Raw genomic sequence first — 14725 nt, forward strand, 5'->3', positions numbered from 1 at the left:
GATGATGAGCGATAGCGAGAGTCGATCCGAGGGTCAAATCCGTCGTGTCACCAACTCGGGGTGAAGGCCAAGGGAGGGGAGGCTGCGGTCCAACACGCGAAGAGAAGATGCACGTTGCACAGAATACCGGATCAACCAAATGAGAGAGATAGGAAGGGAAGCCTTCGAGATCGGTAGGTGAGCCGGAAACTGTGTTGAAGGTCAATCAACTGCAATGCCTTTCTCGACACGTCAAATCTCCGAAGCCTACTTTTCTGTCTTCCCCCTTTGCTTCTGGCAGTACTGATTTGGTTTTTTTTCTTCTCTGTTTCTGCTTCGTTCGTGCTGTTTCTTCAAACTAGGCTGGCGGCTGTTGCGTCCGATACAGGGGCTTGCTTATCACAGGATGCGTGAAGATTCGACTTTTTGCTTCTCTGCACGTTTTTCTTTTCTTGCTCTTCTTGCTCAGCTTGTGTGGTTTTTTTTCCCCCTTCTGTTTGTTTTTTCTTGATCTCTTTTTTCTTGTCTTCTTAATAGGCGTCCTCAAAGTCCAAGACTCTCACGAGATGGAGGGGGGAAAAGAAGTCGAAACTTGTCAAATGCTTGCTAGCTATCTTTGCGAGACTTGGAGACAACAACACGCGCACCAGTGCTTCAACCCTGCAAGACAATGCAACCCTAACACCTTGCGTCCTTTACCGTCGTGTCAATGAAAGAGCCCGAGAGGAAAGCAACGCGGAGGGAGAGATGGAGGTCAGACTCGCTGACGCTTGAGAGAGATTCAGGACGGCTGAGATGCACGAGGAGAAGACCGGCGCCGGATGCGAGATGAGGGGTGGGAGGAGAGAGAAAAGAAAAAAGACACGTCAAGCAAAAATGAAGAAGGCACAATGAGAGAGACAAAGAAAAAGAAAAGCTGGACGAGGGAGAATGACGGGTGGTGTAGAAGATGGTTGATCTCGTGCGTCGTCCAGCGGAGAGAAGGGATTGGGATTGCCGGCCGAGTGTCCGCCAACACACCATGTCACCTGACCCTCACTATGACGCAGAAGCCGACCAACTGGTGGGCTTCCTTTCCCACGCTCCTTCAACTCTCATACTTCCTCGTGCTCGAGCGTATTCACCGAGAAGACTACATATATCCCAGTCCTGTGACTGATCTATTTTTTCTTGTTAACCAAGACCACCATCTACTCCAATACAATGAAGTTCCTCGTAACTGCTCTGCTTGCTCTCCTGCCCGTGGCCCTTGCGGCCAAGTCTCTCACATCCGTGATTGTTTCCTTCCCCGAGGGGACCCCGTCGGGGGTGGTGGAGAAGGCAAAGGATGCCATCGTGGCTGGTGTAAGCATCTGTATCTCTTCAGCCGGCGGAGACCTACTTTCTTTTGGTTGTGGCTGACTGACTCTGAATGGACCAGGGCGGCGTGATCACTCATGAATACCGTAAGTGGAACGATGTCTTCAACGTTGATACTGAGTGCTGAGCGACTGGTGCTAATGCCGTTATTCTTCTCTCCTCACTAGATCTGTTCCCGTAAGACTGATTCGAATCATTGCAGCCCGAGCTCATTTCTGACCTCATTCTCTAGGGGCTTTGCGGCCGAGGCTGCGGTCAATACACTCCAGACCCTCTCGACGCAGGATGCTACTTACAAACCTAATATTGAGGTGGACAAGATTGTCACCACCAATGGCGAATACGCTGGTGAGACCAATTTCTGAATGGAATTTCATTTCATTCAGAACCTCGTCACAGAGATGGCCAGCTTCTGTGCCACAGCTGCCTCTAAAAACAGCTACTCGAACCCCCTGACTCGAGAGGGACCGACCATCTATGACTGATATGAACGACTAGGCGCAACTCTCAGGATTCTCATATGGATTTTTGTTTTGATTTTGTTTTTCTTTTCTGTTCAGGATGATCAGGCTTGGATTTTGGAGTTGGGATCTCGGCGCGTTGGTAGCAGACGCTCACACTCAGCTGGCTGTCGCTTTAGTCCTCGGCCTCACGATGTTGGACGTTCAATGCCTTCGCTTTGTTCTCTTTTTTTTATTTGTTCTTGGGGGTTCGGTCTGTACAATATTAAAATGGTTTCAATCCAAGTGCTTTTGAGAAACACTGGCGTGAGAATGTCTGTTCCTGTCTGAGGACATACAGTCCGCTTGCTTATCACATCGTCATTCCCGCTGTCTGCAGGCCACGCACATGTATAGAGGCATCCAGATTCACACTCTCGGGGTTGTTAATCCTGTACATTAGAAACGCACTCCTGCAGGCGGCCTCAAATGCCGAGCCATCAGCATCGGGCGTGGATGATCGCCCCGCTCAGTCGGAGTCTCCTCCTTCCCCCGAAACGCGATCGCGTGGACCCGCTGCTTCGCAACTTAGTTCTCTCCTTCATCTACCGGCCTTGTCCCATGCCTGTGCTCGTCTTGTCGCTGGCGCAGCCTGGAGGAATGAGATCTACAAGGCCATACCCTTGCTCGTTCCGTCTCTCACACAATTGAACTCACACTCATTCGCCATGGCCCAGGAACACACCGTGACCAAAGTCCTCCTGGAATGGATCAACAGCTTCTCCTTGGGCAAGACCCTCCGCAACACCGATGAATTGACCGACGGCATCATTCTCTGGGAGATTCTCCAAGACATCGATCCGCAATATTTCCTCGAGGAGATCCCCGAACGCGATCCCGCCGACCACTGGGTGGCCAAGTGGCAGAACCTGAAACACATTCATAAGCTCTTGCTGAATTACATCCGACACCAGAATGATGAGACCCTTCCCTCCGGACTCGACCCGTCGCCCGATCTCGAAGGCATTGCGGAGAAAGCCTCGGTCAAGGAAACGAACAAATTGCTCAAGTTACTGCTGATTGCCGCCATCAGCTCTCCTAATGCGGGAACCTACGTGCAGACCCTCCAATCACTGACGACGTCGACGCAGGAGGGACTGAAGGAAATCATTGAAGAGGCGCACAATGGGCAGCATGAGCCACTCGATGGTGTGGACGAGATCCCTGAAGAACCGGCCAAGGTGGACCACTCGGTGGATCTGGAGCTACAATTCGAGGAGCGCGTCGGCAAAGTGATTGCGGAAAACGATCGCCTGACTCATGAGAAGAAGGAACTCGAGAAGGCTCTGGAAGATCTGCACAATCGTCTGGCACGTCTGCAGGAGAACAACGACACGCTGCAGAACCGATTGGCGTCGACCGAGGACCGCCTGGTCACCCTCAAATCGGGCAAGGGGGATCTGGGATTCAATGCTAAGGCACTCGAGAGCAAAACACGCCAGCAGGACGATCTGATCGCGTCGCAGGAGGCCAAGTTGAGCGCCGCACAGGATGAAATCGACAGTCTGCGGATGACGGTGGAGTCCCTGAAGGTCAAGAATCAGCGATACCAGAAACTCCAGGATGACTACGACGAGCTGCGCACCGAGAAAGACCAATTGGCACGAAAGGCCAACGCAGCGGAGAAATATCGACAGAAGCTGCAAGCCAGTCAGGACTTTGAGAAGGAGAATCAGGTGCTGAAGAATCAGATCAAAGACATTCAGCAGCAGCTCAAGGAGGCGGATTCTCAGCAACGGTGGTCTGCCGAGCGGGAAGTCGAGCTTGAGGAGTATCGCAAACTCCTGCCTCGTATCGAACAAGAGTGCAATGAGATTCAGAACCTCAAGAAGCAGCTGGAATTCAACAATCATGCGCTTACGGAGCGTCTGCAGAGTGCCGACGAGCAGCACGAAAGAGATGATGCGCTGATCAGCGAACTGCGCGAACGACTGGGGGAGCTGGATGGTCTGCCTGGCAGTCAATCTCCTGGCTCCGAGACGCCCAAGCTGCAGGGTACACTCAGCAAGGATTTTGAGGCCATCGGCGTGGGAGAGTCACAGCTGTATGTGATGCTGAGAGTGGACTGCGGGCCAAATGAAATCTTCTACTGACACCAGAATTAGGAAAGCCGAACAGGACGATTCCAAGTCCATGAAAGGATCCTCAGTCGCTGTAAGGCCCCAGCTATTGTTCCGTGTCCACACCATAACTGTTCCCATTGACGGCCTACTAACCTGGCTCAGCCCGAGGGAATGTTTTCAGAGAATTTCAATGCTTCCGTGGAACTGGCTCGAGCTAATTCCACACAGAGGTATGCTCCCCCCATCTGGGTCCAGTCACTTTTTAAGTTACCTTGATACTGATCCCCAGGTGCAGCGACGAATACTGGAAGCTCTACGAAATGTACACGGCTTCACTCAAGAAGATTGCTGAGCTGCAGGCTACTCTGGAGAGCACAAAGAAGGAGCTTGGAGACGCACATACTCAGAGTAAGCTTCCCTCCATCTCACTTTTTTTTTCAAAATTGAATACAGAGAGCTTACGCCTTTGTCAAAGTCTCTCTCTTCTCTACTGAAAAATCCGATCTTCTCGGGGAGCTTGAAGAGCACAATTCAGCCGAGTTGGCCAAACTCCGGAGCGAATGGGATAGTCTCACACAAAATATCCATCACTTGGAAGCAGAGGTTGATGCGAGTCAGACACTGGTGCGAGAGGTCTGCTCTGAGCGGGAGGAGTTGCGCAAGATGCTCGATACCAAGCAGAACGAGGTCAGCGCCGAGGATCAAGAAGTGATGAATGAGATGCAGATGCTGTTGGGCGAATTTGAAATTGTCAACAGTGAGGGAGGTGAAACACAGCAAAAGTCGAGCTTTGAACTTCTCAAGCAATGTGCGGGTGTGCTGGAAAAGAATATTGAGCGACTGGCTCAACGTGCTGAGGTATGTTTTCAACCTGATATATCTTTTTTTTTCACCTTTTCCCCCTCCTTTTCTTCCCATTTTTTTTGTTCGAAATGGCCAGAATCTGAACTGATCCATCCTTTCTTCCCACAGTATATCCAGCAACAAAATGAACTCATCAAGTCATTGCGAGAAAGCATGAAAAATTACGAAGACAACCTGGACGATGGAATCTCCCGGGAACGTGAAGTGCGTTCACCATCATTGCCACTATCATCACCACCACCACCTGCTGCTGAATTTATGGACTTACTCGTGATCTTACCCTGTTATCAAATCATTTTGCTAATTCTCGTCGCCAGATGGAGCTCCAGAGAATTATCGAAGACCAAGCCCGTGAGCTCGACCTCGTGAGCTCGGCCTGGTATCACCTCCAGAGCCGATGGCAGAATAATAACATGACCGTCTCTCGCTACCGCCAAGGCGCAACTATGACCGATCCTCGGGGCTGGTTGGCGAAACAGCGAAGTTTGATTGCTGGTTGATCAGGTTTCATGTGGGATAGACTTTGAAAGAGAAATCCCGCAGTCTGGTCTTGCAAAGCGACATATTTTGTCTGATATAATTGCTCTTTTTTCCTCCTTCACCCTGATTCAACATGGTTCTCTCTCTCTCTCTCACTCACTTTCTTTTTATATCTTGATTTCCCATCCTCCTTGCCCGTGCCAATTCCCCACGATAGATTGCACCCGCCATATTCTTCATTGATCATATTCCATGCTGGACTGCACATAGAAATCTTGTCCCCCTCCATCTTTGGCCGATCGTTTGATATCCCCTGTTCTCAAGTCACCCGTTTTCAGTCAGCGGTCTCGAACTTCATTTCTCCTTTCTAATTTGTCTTTTTGTTTCCTGTGCACGTATATATCTGTCTATATCAAACCTCATTTTCCCTAGTTTTTTCACAGTGTCTTTCTTCACCTTCTAGGCACCTGAGCCAGATCTGGACCGCCCATGACGAATAAGTCCGAGATAACTCTAAAAATTGGTTGTGGTTGATGGATGGCCGAGGCGCAGTGAATGGATGCTTTTACCTTTTATTGAATTCGTAACTCCTAGGTATCTATCTAGCCTTTTTTTTAAAGGTAGAATCAAGATTTAGATCAGTTGAAGTCGAGTAGCTGGGAATCACTCCCTCGCATTTCTATGTTCTCTTTCTTGATGGTTTGCGCAAAAAGCGAATACTCTGGTTAATATGGAGGTTTACTTGGCTTGTTCCATCAGGAGGTAGTAAAATACTTTCGGGAGAAGGAGAAAGCGAGTCGAGAGACTAGAGACGATATAGCTTTTTTTTCCATTTTGATACTTTTCACTGTGCGGTGCAGAGAAATGGATATCATAAGTTGAGGTTTGTGGTTTGGTTTTAATGTACAATGTGTATCATGTGCGGCGCGGTAGGTAGATAGATACATAAGTAGACGAGGGCGGGGAGTGGACCTTGTAGATCAAACACAGTTCATGAGAGGTTGAAGCCAAGAACACAGCGAAGACAGAGATGAATCAAGCATCAAAAAAGAAAATGAAAAAGAAAATGAAAAATCGGGCAAGCGGGGATATTTTACAAATAAGAAACATGGCAAGGGAAGAAGTAAAGACTCAAGAACAGATCCCCATCTATCTATAGCAGGTAACACTCTTTTTTCTTTCCTTCCTGAAGGAGAGAGAAGAGGAAGAAAAGACTCAAGCCCATTGACGAGGATGCTTCAACACATCCATAATCTCCTTCTCCTTGACCTTGTCCTCGCCCAAATCCTCCTCATCAACATGCATACTTTCCGTCCTTGTGCCTGACACCGGATCCATGTAAGCCCAGCTGGCCGTGCGTGGCAGACTCATCAAGATACTCTCGACTCGGGCATTAGGCGTTCGGAGACCGAAGCTTGTTCCACGATCATACACCAGATTGAACTCGACGTAACGGCCTCGCCGCAGCTGCTGCCACTGCTTCTGTTCCGGGGTGAAGAGCATATCCTTGCGTCTCTCAATGATGGGAACATATGATGGGAGGAAGGACGCCAGACCGTCGGAGACGAATGAGAATAGAGTTTCCTGCGGATTGGACGAAGAGCTCGATGAACTTTGGAGGAAATTGGCGTCGAGGTCGTCGAAGAAGATACCTCCAACACCGCGACATTCGCCGCGGTGCGGAATAAAGAAGTACTTGTCACACCAGGCCTTGAACTTGGGGTAATAGGTCGGATCGTGTCGATCGCAGGTTTCCTTGATCGTCTTGTGGAAATGCTGCGCATCCTCGGGGAACAGGTACGACGGCGTCAGATCGGTGCCACCGCCAAACCACCAGTTCTTGTCCCCGTTGAGAGGGTCTTTGGGGTCCGAGGTCTCAAAGTACCGGTAATTCAAGTGCACCGTCGGAGCCATGGGGTTATGCGGATGCAACACGAGGGAAAGACCCGCCGCGAAGAAGCTGAGCGAGTCGACGTCGGCGCCCACGAAGGATTTGTGGTCGGCACGCATCTTTTCAATCGCCGGTCGAGGCAATTCGCCGTATACCACCGAGACGTTGACGCCGGCTTTTTCAAAGACGTTGCCGTCCTGCAGGACGCATGAGATCCCGCCGCCGCCGTTGGGTCGCGTCCAGCTATCTTGCTTGAACTCCTTGCCGTCTATCCGGGCAAGTTCGGCAATGATCTGTTGCTGGTGATCCTTGATCAACTTCTCCATTCGTAGACGCATGGGCGATGACTCGGTGATCTCGGAGGATTGTTTCAGAGCTGCGTCCAGCTCGGCGATGGAGGGAGCATCGAGGTCGGTGACTTCGCCGGTAGCCTGGAACCCAATGGAGTCAGTTTAGAGTCGTCCCTCACCCCCCAAAACCAACCGTCACACCAGAAGACGCACCATGGAATAAATAATCATCCCGATAAACGGCACTCCAACCGCCAAACGCAAGTAGGGTCGCCAAACGGTGAATTGCTGCTTCTGCCGCGACGAGTTCTCCGTGGCATATCCACGCACAAGTCTCCCTGCACTGCGACTCGTTCGAGGCAACATCTGTGCCAATGACCTCCGAAGAGGCATGAATGTTCGCGAAGCCATTTATATGTTACCGGCAGGACCAACTCTTCCAAAGGAAAAAGAAGTGTACAAAAGAGTGTACAATGGGAAAATCCCCCCCTTTTCACCTCTCAAACAAGTTCAATTGAAGCTCACACAGTCCAGAAAAGGAAGCAAAGAGGGACAGAGGGACAGAGGGACAAAATGACAGGTTGTTTATAAGAAAAGCGCAATCCGGCCTTCTCCGAAAAATAGTTTCGTCGTAGGGAATCGCGCGATGCCCGGGATGGCACGACGTAGCGTGCCGGCAATCAGATCAGGCCATCGGAGCTTGCAGTTTACACTGTTTGCACTCCCTTCCATCTTCCCCGCCGATCAGCAATGTCGACGGGCTTTTGATTGGTGCAGATGACTCTATAGAGAAGCCGAATTGATCAGTGATCGGTTGACTGCGTATTGCAGAATGTGTCGGTTCGTCATGAGAGATCTCTCCGAATAGCAATGCACAATATACAGCGACAAAAAAAATGAAAATAAAGTAGATTGATTGGAGCTATCAGTTGAATCAGATTACTCTTTTTTTTTCCTCGCTCAAGTACAAACATGGCTAATGCAGATGCAACTTCCCACCCCGCCCATTTCTCTTGTTTCGTATAGACTCGTCTGATGCACCGAATCGACTTTTCTTTTCTGGATTCAGAGAGAACAAGGAAAAAGAGAGAGAGATAGAGAGAGAAGGGAGGGGATGACAAACAACGCTGATGATATGAGAAAGATGCCTGAGCTGACGAGAATCATGCACAAAGGTATAAAGATGCGAATCACGATGCCAGAAATCGGAACACTGGGAACAGGGAGAGGGAAGACAAATAAAAAAAAGATGGAAAAAGCCCGAAAGAATTCCCGCTCATTTGACATTTTCCTCACGCACGATCCTTGGTTTCAAGGATCGACTTAGCGTGGTGCACGATTGTCTTCATCAGACGACGGGAAAAAGGATCGGATAAACTCCTCACTGAGTGGATCGTATGGGAAATATGAGTCCTCGGTGATTTCACCCGCCCCTGCTGCAGGCGGCCAGACCACATCGGGCGTGGGAAGATTGAAATAATTTGTCCAAACGTCTCCGTCGGCTTGAGCGGTGGTTGGTCGGTGCGAAAACGGGTTCATGTCCTCCGGGCGTAGAGTAAAGTAGTCATTGGGGTTGAGAGGCGGGCCGGCGTGATGCTGCTGCTGTGGATCATGATGATGATGGTGCTGGTGTTGGTGATGATGATGTTGGGGATGTGGTTGTGGTGGGTGAAAAGACGAAGAAGAAACGTGAGATACAACCGGATCAGCGGCAAATCGGTCCTGCGGACGAGGATGAGTAGGCAGATCATCGGTCGTGTATTTCATGCCGCTCGCCAACTTGCGAAATGTCGAGTCGCACAATCCCCAGGCTCGACGGGAGCCGATACTGCGGTCCGACATGGCGTGAAACCAGCGGATGGACTTTTTGGCGAGCTGCACAAGTCGATCTTCGTCCTCGGGAACGTGGACGCTGCCAAAGGATAATTCGAGCAAGATGACCGTGGTCGCCTGCATGAGATATCGGAGGACAGCCCACCAGGGGCAGATCCGGAAGAGTTGGAGAACGTCGGGCTGGTCGGGGAGCAGCCCCAGTAATCGCGAGGCAGAGTCGAGGGTGATGAGGGCCATCATGTGGCTGAAGGTTTGCTGGGAATTCTGCTGGCGGGCATCGCGGCGACAGAGACACGGACGACCGAGGGTGATCCGAGCACTGTAGTAGTGAAAGGCCAGCATCAGCTTGCAGCGCAGTTGATCTGGGGGATCATCGCCCTCGTCACTCGTAAAGTCGAGCCCCACGGGCAGACTGGCCTGCCAGGCGTCGATGCGAGCGCGAAGGTCGTCCAGTCGCGCTTCGATCTCGGACCAGGACAGATTGACGCAGTTGGTCGAGTAGACCTTGTTCACGATTTCCTGGGTGATGATGGTCAGGTCACAGTGAAACAGGTAGCACAGGCCAAAGTTGGAGGGCAACTTTCGGAGCCACGTCGAATCTCGCGGTCGATTCTTCTGGACCTCCTCCCGACCGCTGGCCTGCCGAATCACGGCACTGGCCATGACCTGGTTGATCAGCTCGTCCCGGAGCACTGGACTGTTGAGCAGTTCAATGGCTGTGGGGTCATCCTGCAGTTGCTCTTCCTCAAAGGGTAGCGGTAAGGGTGTGGCGTATCCACCATCGAGGGTATAGATCGCTCGTCCGGTCATGATGCCGAGCATGTGTTCAAAGCTAAAGAGACACCACCAGACACGATATCGAGCCTCTTTAGAGATGTTGGGGGTGACGGAGCTGTTGTTTTTGAGGTTGATGCCGAGCGTGATGGCCGATCGGACCGCCAGGGCAGAAATTCGCCATGCTCTGAATGAGAAACCGTGTCCATCAGCGTCGGAAATTCACTTCGCCCATCTGGAGGCAAGTATGCGTTTCTTCTGCATTTTTCTTTTTGGTTTCTCTGTCTCTCTCTCCCCCCTCTCACTCACCGATTGATCTGATCCGAAGCCAACAGGTAAAAGGCAATCAAACTCTCCACCTGGACCTGCTGCAGGTCCGGATGGCTGAACAAGACCTCAGCGTTGAGGCTCAGTAGTCGTGCTCGGGTCATATAGACCAGATGATCATCCACATCCCCTCGCCAGGGTGCGTCCACCAGATGGGCATGCTTGGCTGCAATCGCAAAGATGGTATTCAGAATGGCCAGCCACTTGTCTCCCGGCCGAGGAGCGTTGGGGCGCCTGAAACTGTCAAAGAAAGTCTGATATTGAGCACGAAAAAGGGGTTTGCTGATGATGGGGAAAAAGGGGTGTACCGTATCTAGATAATCGTCAAAGAGGCGATCAGCCAGATGTCGCGGGGGCACGTCGTATCGCTCCACCGGCTCGGGGACGGAGATGTCCAGATCGTCGAGATGATAGTTCAGTGCATGTAAGGCGAATCGGTCTCGGGTCTCTTCGTTCTTGTCCGGGTGAGGTTCGACGATGCCGGCGTAGCCGCGTGCTCGTTGCTCGGCTTCACGCTGGACTCGCTGCATCCAGGAGATTTCAGAGCTCTTGCCCATGAATCCCGTGGCACGCGTGTGTTCTGTACGATTCAGATCCTCCTCGACTCGATCGATTGCCTCCAAGGAGCCAATCGAGGAGAGTGGAGATCGGTCGTCGGCATCGAGTTCGTTTTGCGGAGTCGAAAGACATGATTGCGTATTTTCAAAGTGGTGATCCCCTTTGAGTCCAAACTTTTTTCAGTTCAGAAAACGAACGTCCCGCGGAGTGAAAGGATTAGTCCCGTGATCTCTTGGGGGTAGGAAATCTTTGGTTTTTTTCGGTTTTTGGGGAGGGGGGTTCATTCTCGGCATTTCCTACTCTCTGACGCCATTGAAAAATGACAAGAGAATCCAGTTCCCACAGCATCGAAGAGAAAGAGAAAAAAAAAAGACAGACACACCTTGTCCAGCAAGCTTTTGATCCATTCTGCCGTACGCGGCTCGGTCGTAGTGCGAAGAGCATTGACAAAGTTTTCATAATCTTGAATCTCCGCGTTCAGCTTGTCCACATCCCTATTCCAAAGGAAGAGATACACGCCATTAGTTCACCCGTTGCCATATCTCTTGCAATGTTGCATCGAACCAATCCATAATCATTGGAAAATGATATGTGTTATTCTTTTGTTTGTATATCAAAGCTGTGTGAGGGGGAAAGCTTTGGGGGGTTTTTTTCTTTGGTTGCTGGTGAATGAGAGTCTCTTCCGGGAGGAATGACTAGAATCAACGGAATTGGTTTCGAAATTCGCCCACTTTTTCATCTTTTCCCTCCATCCCACGGGATAATGACAATTGACTCTCAATTCACGACACTGTCGACAGACGGGCGTATCGCCGCTGCATTTCGTCTTTCGTTGCCGACACGACTCACACGCTCGGGGGACCCGGCGGTTGTAGCGCGGTGCAGCACTATTCGGCGGTTGGCGAGGAATGGCCACTTTGGCATTGAGGGCGGCACTGGGTCTCTTTTGCGTGGCTGAGAGAGCAGGCGTCGACTTGCTCGCTCTCGTTGCACCGGATGCTCCCCAGGTGGTGCGCGTGGCGATGGTCGTGGAGGCATCTTGGCTGGAGGGCTGTTGCGGCGTGGCCGGCGCACTATGCGGCTCAGAGACCCGCGATGCGTCCACAGGCTCATTCTGCCCAGCCGGACTCTCCCCCGATAATTTTGAGGATAGTTTCGCTGGTCGTTTGCCGCTCATGGACGCAACTGTGTCGATATCGTTTCTAGCAAGAGTTTACTTCTACGAGGATGGTGAAGCATATTGACCATGTGCTGCGAGTGCGACTCCTACAGTTTTGGCTTCGGTTTGAGATGCCGCCAATGACAGGCCGCGCTGTGTAGATACGCTGACCGGTGGGGATCGGGAGCCCTAAATGCAAACCGTAACCCCGAAGAGATCCCTCGGGCTGGACCAGCAGAGAGAGATCGAAGGGACCAGAGGGGTAGAAGGGGGGGGGGGGGAGAGAGAGAGGAAGGAGGGGAAGACTAGGAGCAGAAGAATGGATTAGGAATATGTAATGGAAGGAATAATAAAATTAAAGAATTTGGAGGGGTTTGAAAAAAAAAAAAAAAAAAAAAAAAAAGCAAATGAAACATGGCGATCGATGTGCTCACGACTCCTCCGCCGGCACTTAGGCCTGGACTTTGGACTCTCCTCGATGGGCATGAGTGCGTCAACCATCTGAATTTCCATGGTCCGCCCGGCCAAATCTCCGCGGAGACGACGGGAGACACTTGGAACACAACAGAGAGAGAGAGAGCGGCGAAAAAGGCGACAGACGCCATCCGCTGTCTCTACCTGAGCAAGTGCCTCCGCCATTGATGGTCCTGCAAGGAAGGAACAGTTCAGGAGGACGATGATGCCCCGGCACGCGACTACAGTGCGCCGAGGGCCACCGCCCTTCCCCCAGGGGAGCTCGATTACATTTTTGGAGGCTTTAAAGACTGGTTCAAATCGCCTGTCCAGCGGACGTGGTTTTCGAGCTTTATCAAACGGGTCCTGGAATCTTGGCCCAGTTCCACTCCGTCGGCCAGGGCCACTCCTGAAAGTCCTGATCTGCTCCCTTCTCTCCCTTCCCATGGGAGCGTTTTCCATCACGCTTAGTCGCAAGCCGGTGACAGGCACCGCTGTACCGAAAAAAAAATTAAGAAAAAAAAAACGTGGCCGCAGATAGACATGTCAGATTTGCGGAGCGGCGGCCATGGGTAACCATTGATTTCAATCGTTCAGGATCTTCCCGTCACCAGAGTTGAGAAAAGTAGAGAGAGGAGGCGCGTTCCTTTTTTTCCTTATCCATCCGTTAGATTGTTAGATACCGGCGCTTGCGTGCATTCTCGACATGCACGGAGAAGGAATGACACTAGATTTCAAAGTCGACAGCCTCGATACTGGACAAGGTCGGTAAATGTGGGATAGTTGGTGGATAGGTTATTGAAGAGTGTAATCATGTGAAGCCGTGCATTGAGACAGGCACAGACACGGCGATAGTAGCACTCCAATTTGAGATGGCCATACGGGCGACGACGGGAACAGCCGCGCTTCATCATAGACTGATTGGTGGGTTGACAGTCCCCAAGACGATTTCAGTTGAGGGCCGCGTGACTGGCAGGTGGTGATTGGCGGGTTCTAGGGAGCAAAGTTCGAGAGATCTCACACTGGGACGTGAAGAAGCGTGAAAACTCTGCCTTCTCAAGTTTACGCCAAACCCCTTCTGCACCACGGCACCTTCCTCCCCACACGAACCCACCAGGGTTACCAGGCTCGCGGAATGTCTGCAAAAGCAGTCGGATCCTTTCCTCGGAGCTGTCTCGGAGGGAGAACCCATCGTCCAGGGCTTCCGAGCCAGATACGGCACTTTCTGCCGCCCTATGAGTTGGAAGAGCCTCATGCACCCTGACCGGACAGGTAATCGTCGTGGGCAGAGCAACACAGGTAGAGACAACACACGCGGTGTCAACGGCAGATTCCTGGAGGTTCCGGCAAGCCGAACCATGTCCTCGCGATGGACTGCCCAATGAGTCGAGCGGGAGTGTGTCCCGCCTGTCAGTCTAACGCCCGGGCGACTGACCGTTCAAGCTTGACGGAGTCGGTGGTTTGCCCCGGTCCAAGGGGACCACTCGCGGGAGTGATCAGACACCCATGTGTCTCACTTTTGCCGCCGCTAGTTCCCTAGAGCTTCTTGCCCAAAGGGGGTCGTCCATTTGAGGACCCGACCAAACCTGGGGTCCCCAATGATGGAGGGGGAGTGTGGTTGCGGGGCTGAGGCTTGAGAAAGTTTGAAGCCGCTGTTGAAATGAAAGGGTTTCAGTCGAGAGGTGAGAGAGGCATCAAAAGGCAAGCGGATTCCGGAGCATGTGACCTGCCCATAGACGTCTGTATCTCCTTTTCCTGTGGGCCGAGTCTCTGCTCGGCGCGAAGTGAAATGACGTACGGATTCTTGCGAGGCATATCTTCCAAAGCATCAATCAATCAATTTTTGAGGATTTGAGAAGAAAAAAATGACATGATGGGGGAAGAGCCGACAAAGTGAAAGACTGGAAGGTATGAGGGCAACACACAGCTATACTACCATGCGCTGCAAATCTCAACACAAAGTGCGAAGCCCAATCAGACCCAGTCGGATCAATTCCGGGAAGCTATGTCGGTAAGCGAGATGATCTAGTCCAAAGATTTCCCGGGGATGCACAGGACCGTTCTTCTTGAACTCGCAGACCTGATAACCGAGGTATGGTGGTAACTTTTAAGGTTCCTTGTCCCTCGGTGACGATTGTTCCACCATGGCAGGTGTCTCATCCACAAATGCGGCCCATGCTGTACCATTCGACTCG

General features: G+C 51.5%; 3 protein-coding genes across 3 annotated transcripts; 1 reads left to right on the forward strand and 2 right to left on the reverse strand.

Moving 5' to 3' along the window:
• Window positions 1–1182: 1182 nt before the first annotated feature.
• Window positions 1183–5265, forward strand: POX_e06393 (uncharacterized protein; the record flags this gene model as incomplete). Its single annotated transcript, XM_050115215.1, has 11 exons — window positions 1183–1323; window positions 1400–1424; window positions 1506–1515; window positions 1571–1686; window positions 2196–3882; window positions 3944–3992; window positions 4064–4131; window positions 4197–4309; window positions 4377–4759; window positions 4874–4969; window positions 5083–5265. 11 exons carry the CDS (start codon window positions 1183–1185, stop codon window positions 5263–5265), a joined length of 2871 nt encoding a protein of 956 aa, XP_049967675.1.
• Window positions 5266–6460: 1195 nt separating this feature from the next.
• Window positions 6461–7837, reverse strand: POX_e06394 (putative oxygen-dependent coproporphyrinogen-III oxidase; the record flags this gene model as incomplete). Its single annotated transcript, XM_050115216.1, has 2 exons — window positions 6461–7567; window positions 7640–7837. The coding sequence occupies 2 exons, from the start codon at window positions 7835–7837 to the stop codon at window positions 6461–6463; spliced, it is 1305 nt and encodes a 434-aa protein (XP_049967676.1).
• A 912-nt stretch (window positions 7838–8749) lies between these two features.
• Window positions 8750–12095, reverse strand: POX_e06395 (uncharacterized protein; the record flags this gene model as incomplete). The annotated part of the gene is made up of 4 exons (XM_050115217.1): window positions 8750–10220; window positions 10343–11091; window positions 11301–11380; window positions 11768–12095. The coding sequence occupies 4 exons, from the start codon at window positions 12093–12095 to the stop codon at window positions 8750–8752; spliced, it is 2628 nt and encodes an 875-aa protein (XP_049967677.1).
• Window positions 12096–14725: the final 2630 nt, after the last annotated feature.

Source organism: Penicillium oxalicum, chromosome V (genome assembly GCF_001723175.1).
Source record: "Penicillium oxalicum strain HP7-1 chromosome V, whole genome shotgun sequence".
NCBI lineage: Eukaryota > Fungi > Ascomycota > Eurotiomycetes > Eurotiales > Aspergillaceae > Penicillium > Penicillium oxalicum.